The following is a 7,895-nucleotide window of genomic DNA, read 5'->3' as shown; positions in this document are numbered from 1 at the left end:
CGATCGATACTAGTAGTGCAATAATCACCCCTATTCTGCACGTCGATCGATTCGAAATATTCCGATCGAATGTGTAATTTCCATTCTGCATTCCGTTCGATTTGGGTATGAATTCGAATATCATTCGAATTGTTAAAGTTTCGAGTTGTTAAATTTTCGAACATTACTCGATCGACTTGAGTACGTATTACTTCTTGTATTTCAGAGATGGTTTAGACAGTATATTTATATGGGAGGGAGCGTAGCAAGTGTCATAAACAAAGGGGGGTCATGGAAAAATTCATTTAACTTGACAAGAATCGATACGTTTTGAAGACCGTAGAACCATTTTGCATACCTAAGATATGACTGTATGGGGGATGGATGCAGCAGATGCCTTTAAAAAAGGGGGGTGTAATGTTTGTAATGGCATAACTTCAAAACTACTTAACGGATTGCTATAAAACCTGGTACATGTACTTCTTGCTCTTCAGAGATGGTTATAAGAATATTTCCATGGGGGAGGAAGCGTGGGAAGTGTCATTAAAAATATTTTCTAATTTGACGAGAATCGGTACTTTTTGAAGACACTTTCTGCACAACTTAGATAAGATTATAAGGATATTCTGTGGGGAGAGGGTGTAGTATGTAAATGCCTCTAAAAAAGGAGTGTAATGTTTGTAACGGCATAACTCCGGAACTATTGCACGAATTGCTATAAAATTTGGTACAGTTATTTCTTGCTCTTCAGAAATAGTCATAAAGGTGTTTTTATAGGGGAGGAAGCGTAGCAAGTATCATTAACAGGAGGGGCCATGAAAAAAAAATCATAAAATTTGACAAGAATCGATTATTTTTGAAGATCATGCAAACATTTTCCATACCTTAGATATGATAGATATAGGGAGTGGATGTAGCAAGTGCATTTAAAAAGGGGGATGTAACGGCATAGCTCCGACACTACTGAACGGATTGCTATCACACTTGGCATAGCTGCTTTTTGCTCTTCAGAGATAGTTGTAAGGGTATTTTTGTGGGGGAGAGAGCGTAGCAACTATCCTTAACAAGGGTCATGAAAAAAATTATTTAATTTGACGAGAATCGATACTTTTTGAAGACCATAGATACTTTTTGTGCAACTTAGGGTATTCGTGTTGGGTGGATGTAGTACATCCCTCTAAAAAGGAGATGTAAAGTTTGTAACGGCGCAACTCCGGAACTACTGAACGGATTGCTATCAAATTTGGCACAAAGAAGCTCTTCAGAAATGATCATTAGGACATTTTCAGGGGAGAAAGTGTGTAGGAAGTGTCCTTAACATGGGGAGAGAGGGTCAATGGCGAAATTTGAAGAGAATCGACATTTAGACTAGAAGGAGGGGTTTTTGAAAATAAATTTTAATCTCCCATTTTTTATGAAACAAGAGAGTGGCAAGAATTTTAAGGTCGTATTTTTCTTTGAATAATTACAATAGATCTGGTTCCATTTTGCCGGGGAATTCAAAGAACTAAGGGAAAATAATCTTTGTCTGCCTATGAACGTGAGTGTATTCAAGTATCAGCATAACTACAAAACAACTAAACGAATCGCCACCAAGTTTGGCACATGTACCTATGGTGGGAATCGATATTTTTTGAAAAGCAAAGATACTTTCTACACTACTCAGGGTAATCATGAAGGAGATCTGTAGTAAGTTCACTGATAAAAAGTAAGTTAAATAAAAATAGATTATAAGGTTATTTAGAGGGTGAGAGAGTGGAGTAAGTGCCCCGAACATGGAAAGTGAAAGGGAAAATTGATCGGGTTTTACGCAAAATTGGTACAATATATTTCTAGCAACTAAGTGAGGTTCACAAAAAGATTCACAAAAGTGAGGGGGAATAAGTATTCTCAACATTGATCTGAATTGACGAAATCATACAACCAATGTGCATTTTATTATGTAAATTGAAAAAACTGTCGACTCAAGGTAATGGAAATAAGTTTACAACAACATTTGTATTAACTGAACCGTTATTCCATAAGTTTTCCTCCCCGATGAACGGCCAAAATGGTTAAAGCCTTGATAAAATAAATTATATAAAAATGTTATTCTATAGCACGAATGTATTTATGATGTTAAACAACCTTTCGTTATAAAATAATCATTATCAGATGGAAAATTTTGAACAATTCATGATGTCATAAATTTTTTATAAAGAGGAGGGAGTAGCAAGTGATTATATCCATGGAAGCCAAAGGCATTGTAGATCGATTGTGACGAGGAAGTACGAAAGTACGTTACAAGCACATATACATATGAAACTCGGAGGTTACTAAGAAGGTATTAATAGAGAGAAAGGTGTTTTAAATGTTTCTAACAAAAGGGCTCAATTATAAAACTGACCCAGGTTGTCGAGAAACCATGAAAATTATGATTATTGTGAGGTCTGAGATGGAACACTGATCATTCGCAATCTGAACATGAACGGAGTATTGTTCAATCGAGTTGCCGTTTAAGTTATGTTTCACTACAAGAGTATTTCACTAAGCAGGACAACTTCGAGAATTTTTTTCGGCCTTCCCTTCACGAAACATTTCCGAGCAACGCCGGGTAATTCAGCTAGTAAATAAATAATATAGAACGTGTAAGTAGTGTTGACAGCTTTGATGGTTAGTGTTCGAAGTTTCAAGTGTACCCGAACGAGAGTCGATCGAATCATAACATACAAGTCTAACGGAATAAAGAAGGCATAATTCGAATTCAAACGAAAGTGTAGATTCGTTCGTATCACAAATCCGTCGGATTGCAGAATCGGGGTGCATGTGTTGTCGAATACATAAAAATATTGCAGTATAGTGCAATGCCGAAAATTCAACAACTGTATTAGCCCACCACAACGAAAAATCTCACTACAAGTGATAGTTTCTCATTGTTTACTTTCTTTTTCTCGAATTACCGGATTGATTTAATATTTTTCGTAAAACTTTTTAGATAATTATCAAGACAAAACCACAAGCTTTCGAATAATGTAAGAAACTTTGGAGAAAATTCAATAATCGATCGATTTCGAATCTGTTCTTCATTTTAGCGCCTTTGTTATTTTCATTAGTAGTTAAATGAAGAGCAATACGATATCTTTTGCACTACCAAACATGATATGCAAAGCTTCTTCTCTCAATACACCAGTATTTTCATTTCATTTACCTGGTCTCAAGACTCGCTTCCATTTTTTGATGTACATGCAGAACTGACGAATATCAAATGAATTTGAACAGAACAAGAAGGAAGAGCGATCTAGGAAGGGTTTTAGGGGAAATTCAAGTGCAACAGCAGGATCTGAATAAATTTCGCCACCAACCGAACGATTGTCGATGAATCAAATTCACCTTTGACAGCTATCGAGGTTTGTTTAAAATGGAATTACCAGGAACCAGTGCAGTAAAACTTCATTCAATTCAATTGAAACTGAATGTGGAACACATTGACGATCTCTCTACTGCAGTAAACCTCACTCTCTGACACAACACAATGTTTGCTGACGGCCCAAACGGGCAGTATTCAGTTTATCACTCGTTTCTCTTCAATCGAGGCTCAGTTTAACCACCGTCAGTTGATCTCTTGAAGTAACAAAATATCTCTTTCAGTAGTGTGAGAGCGGCCTTCAAATGAGGTTCATATAAACATTCTAATTGGTTCAAGAAAATAGATGAAAGTCAAACCAGATAGCTGAAATATCAATCACAGAATACACATAAATTAATTGTTTCCTCATCCAGTTTTCATTTTTAATACTTTACTCCATTTATAATTCTATTCGTTCGAACTTGCTTACTACTAAGAGCGAAGGCAATGAAGCAGGTAGACTACTTGGCACTTGAAACTGAGCAAGCAAAACTTCAAACGACCAGGTACGATTATTCAACTGACGATGAATCCTGGGAGCTTCACTTGAAAATGGCAGCAAAAGTCAAATGAATTAGTAAGGTCCTGCTGACGGTTGGCGGCCAAAAATTTCTTTTTCATCTGGTAGCATTCGATTGAAAATGAAATTTTACCGAACTGCCAAGAACACAATGGAATGATACAAGAATAACATAGAACCCGACTAATTTTGTAGGATTATGTCATTTTCGTACAAAACCCGCAAAACCTGATTGTGCAAGGAAAAGTGAACTGAGTTGTCAGGCTATTATTTTTTCTTTAAATTTAGTTATGCTGAACATATACAGGGTCCGGCACTCGAAGTGTAACCAATTAAAAAGGCCATAAATTCAGTTTGGAAAATTACTTTTACTTAATTCAAAGTACAAAATGTGTAAAAATAATACAAAATTCAGAATCAATTCACTTTTGCTCGATATGACCACCTTTTGCCTTGACTTGATGACTTGAGAGAGCGAAGGAGTTGCGTCGTTTGGCCGAAAGCGGTCAATTTCCGAACATTGTATTTTCTGACGAGAAAATTTTTCCAATTGAGCAATTCATAAACTCTCAAAACGATAGGGCCAAAATACCTGCAAGTCACATTCGGCCAAACGAAGCAACTCCTTCGCTCTCTCAAGTCATCAAGTCAAGGCAAAAGGTGGTCATATCGAGCAAAAGTGAATTGATTCTGAATTTTGTATTATTTTTACACATTTTGTACTTTGAATTAAGTAAAAGTAATTTTCCAAACTGAATTTATGGCCTTTTTAATTGGTTACACTTCGAGTGCCGGACCCTGTAAATTTAAATCTTTAAGTTTTTCGGCTATATAGAATTACTAAATGACCAGTTCTGGGAGAATCGGCAAAAGAAAGCAAACTCACTCCGCTTGTAGCTAAAATTTATTGAATCCACTCTTGAGTCTAGTTTTCTTAATTTCCGCTGCCAGTGAGAAAGGCCGATTGGACACCGGAAGAATGGGATCTTTGGTGTATCTCCTTGCGTTGACAAAGGCACTACTATTGTCACTGGTAGTCGAATGTACGCTTTCCCGTTGTTTCCGGGTACGTTTCTTCATCTGCTTCTGTCGCTGACGGTGGAAGTTCTGCAGTACCGTCGGTGACACGTACTGATTGATGGCGGTCCGAGGTGCCGACATTGTGTGACTTGGTTCTACCTCGGTCAGTTCCAGCTCTCGGCGGACGACATTGTTTATCTGTTGACAGCTGACGTACATGTAGACACCAATCGCTGAAACCAGAACGAAAAGCGTCACAAATATCCCGGTCAATGCAACCCAAATGGCGCTTGATTCATCTAACGGGGACTGGTTTAGTGGTAAACTAGTTGGACGGAATGTTGGTGAATGGGATTGGTGTGATGATGGCGTCTGTGTTATTAGAGAATCTGTGGAGTTGAATCCAATCGTAGAAGCAGGAGTCGTCAATTCCGTTGCTTTCGTATCCGAACTGATTGTCGAAGCTTCCGATAACGAGCTTGTGTCCGTGAAGAATACAGTTGTTGTAGAAGCGGATTGCACTTCTGTTGTCTGCAGATTTGTACTATTCAGTTGAGGGGTTGTAGTTACGAAAACATTCGTTGTGATTTGTTCTGTGGTTAGATCGGTGGTAGAGGTTACCGGTTCAGTCGTCGTTCTGGGTCGTGTTGTTCTTCGCGTTGTACTTCTCGTACGACGAGTAGTAGAGGAGGTTGTTTCCTTTGCGGTAGGTATTGTAGAACTGGCGGATGGCGAATGCTGAGATGAAGATACTAACTCAGTAGTAATTTCGGGTTCTGTTACTAATGGTATTTCGCTTCTAGTTTGTTGTGGTGTTGAATCTGATGATCTTGTCGTCGGTTCAGGAGTAGCTATTGTTGTTACGGTTGGATGTGTTTCTGTTGTGCTAACAACATTCGTACTCGTTGAAAGTTCAATTGAACTATTTGCAGTTGAAGTTGGTGTGCTCAATGTTCTTATTGTTGGTAGCGGTGTAGATATGAGCTCGGTAGTACTTGTAGATCTTGTAGTAATGGGTCTAGAAGTCGTAGCTAAAGATAAAGTAGTTTCTGTTGTAGGATTCGTGCTTGCGGGAGTTGTAGTTTTTGTACTAGTTGATGCGGAAGTTGTAGTTGTTGATGTAGTTTCTGTTGTGGAAGTGGTTCTAGGAGTAGTTGTTGTGGAAGTGGCTAGAGTAGTAGTAGTAGTAGCCGTTGAGCTAGGTGTTGTGGACGTGCTTGTAGGAGGAGTAGTAGTTGTTGAGCTAGTTGTTGTGGACGTGGACTCTGTTTGGATTTCTGTTGTGGAACGAGAGGTAGTCGTTGAAGTTGTTGGTTCTATCGTAGTAGTTGGAGCTATTGTCGTTGTTGACGTTGTTCGAGTTGTCGAAGTAGATGGAACTGTAGTAGTAGTAGTAGTAGTTGTTGTTGTGCTGGAAGTCGTTGTTATAGGAACCGTAGTTGTAGTTGCGAGAGTTGTTGTCGTTGTTGGTACTGGCGTCACTATCGTAGTTGACGTAGACCTGGTTCGACGTGTTGAGCTGAGAGTAGTTGAAGCAACTGTCGTCACGGGTGGCCTGGGCGTTGTACTCGTAGTTGAAATGGCGGGCGGTGGAACATAAAATTCGTCCAACTCTTTGCAAAACTGTTCCAAAACGAGCGAATTAAACACCGTAATATATTCAATGGCTATTTGACCATCCGCGCTCATGTCAACTTCGATCTGCAATCTGGCTCGCTTAATCTCTTTCTCCACCAACCCGGAAAAAAGACTCCAGGTTTGAGTTTGCTGTTGGGTAGACCAAATCTGTTCCACTATGGGTTTTCCGCGACTGTCTAGTAGATCTAAATTCAATAATCTTATCGTCAGTACTGAAGTCGACCGAAACAACAGCTGATAAATCATTCGAATCTCCGTGAACGAATTAACAAAGAAGCTCTCGATTGATTCGCAGCAATTGATTCCTGGAAGTGGATTAGTCAGATAATACACAATGTTTGGTCGAAATGGCGTGAAAACGGGCGATGCTGCATAAGCCGAAAGACGCAATATTTCCTTGTTGCCGTCAGAGCACTGTCGAATCTTGAAGGAGCTGAAGTCGTTGAAGTCGATACGTTCACAAATGGCATCCGCTGCGTCCAAGGGCACCACAATCGACACTATTACCGATAGTGCAATGCAAGTTTTGATCAAATCCGGTAACATTACAAGGTTCTAAAGGTTCAACGTACACGTGAATTCTGCGGCGAACTGCGTGGATAACTGCCATTCAGCGGTCACGAACTTGACCAAAAACAGTTTTGATTGTGATATCGAAAACAGACTGCTACAAGTGATGACATGGCGGGAAGCAAGCGTTTTCCGTCAAGACGAATGTACTTCTTGCTGGTTAACAGAAGGCTGCACAAAAGGGTTGTAGCGATGGAGCTATATCGATATGTTTTCAATCGGAAGTTCAGTTCATAACAGATAGCGATAGATACGATCCTAACTTACAGCCCTGCTTTGGTCAAAGTAGCGCTATCAACATTTCTGGTTCCTCTCCAAAAGCATCTCTTCTCAAATTGGACACGAAACCAGTGTTTTGGGAAGCGCCCGAACGACAATTTGATAACGGCTTGTATCTTTACTTCCGAGCGCCTCCAAATAGATAAGAATGTTTTGGCCGTTGCACGATTTGATAGAGTTTTCGTGGTTTGATAGAATAACATATATGTACAGTTCCAAATTAGAAATATGATGACGTTAAATTTGTCTGAATTGAAGTTGCATACAGAATTCTCACAACCTGGTGAATTAGGCATAACTGGCAGTTTAATTATGAAGTGAGAAACTGCAACGCGGAACGACTAAGTTAGATTTCAATTTTGAGTGATATGGATTTTTTTGTTAATGTGTTTGTTTCGTAAGGCTTTATACAATAGCTTTTCTTCACCAAAATATTTACTTTACATAACATAATAATAACATTTTCATTAATCCAGTGTCAATTTATTACTCACTCAAATTTTA

The 7,895-nt window shown here is 38.9% G+C and overlaps 1 protein-coding gene across 1 annotated transcript; it reads right to left on the bottom strand.

Moving 5' to 3' along the window:
* Positions 1-4,781: 4,781 nt before the first annotated feature.
* LOC131434217 (uncharacterized) lies at positions 4,782-7,088 on the bottom strand. The gene has a single exon (XM_058600871.1). It carries the CDS (start codon positions 7,086-7,088, stop codon positions 4,782-4,784), a length of 2,307 nt encoding a protein of 768 aa, XP_058456854.1.
* Positions 7,089-7,895: the final 807 nt, after the last annotated feature.

The sequence above is a fragment of the Malaya genurostris genome, chromosome 3 (assembly GCF_030247185.1).
Source record: "Malaya genurostris strain Urasoe2022 chromosome 3, Malgen_1.1, whole genome shotgun sequence".
In the NCBI taxonomy this organism is placed as follows: Eukaryota; Metazoa; Arthropoda; class Insecta; order Diptera; family Culicidae; genus Malaya; species Malaya genurostris.
The sequence above is the reverse complement of the archived record's forward strand: the minus strand, read 5'-3'. Positions and strand labels throughout refer to the sequence as shown.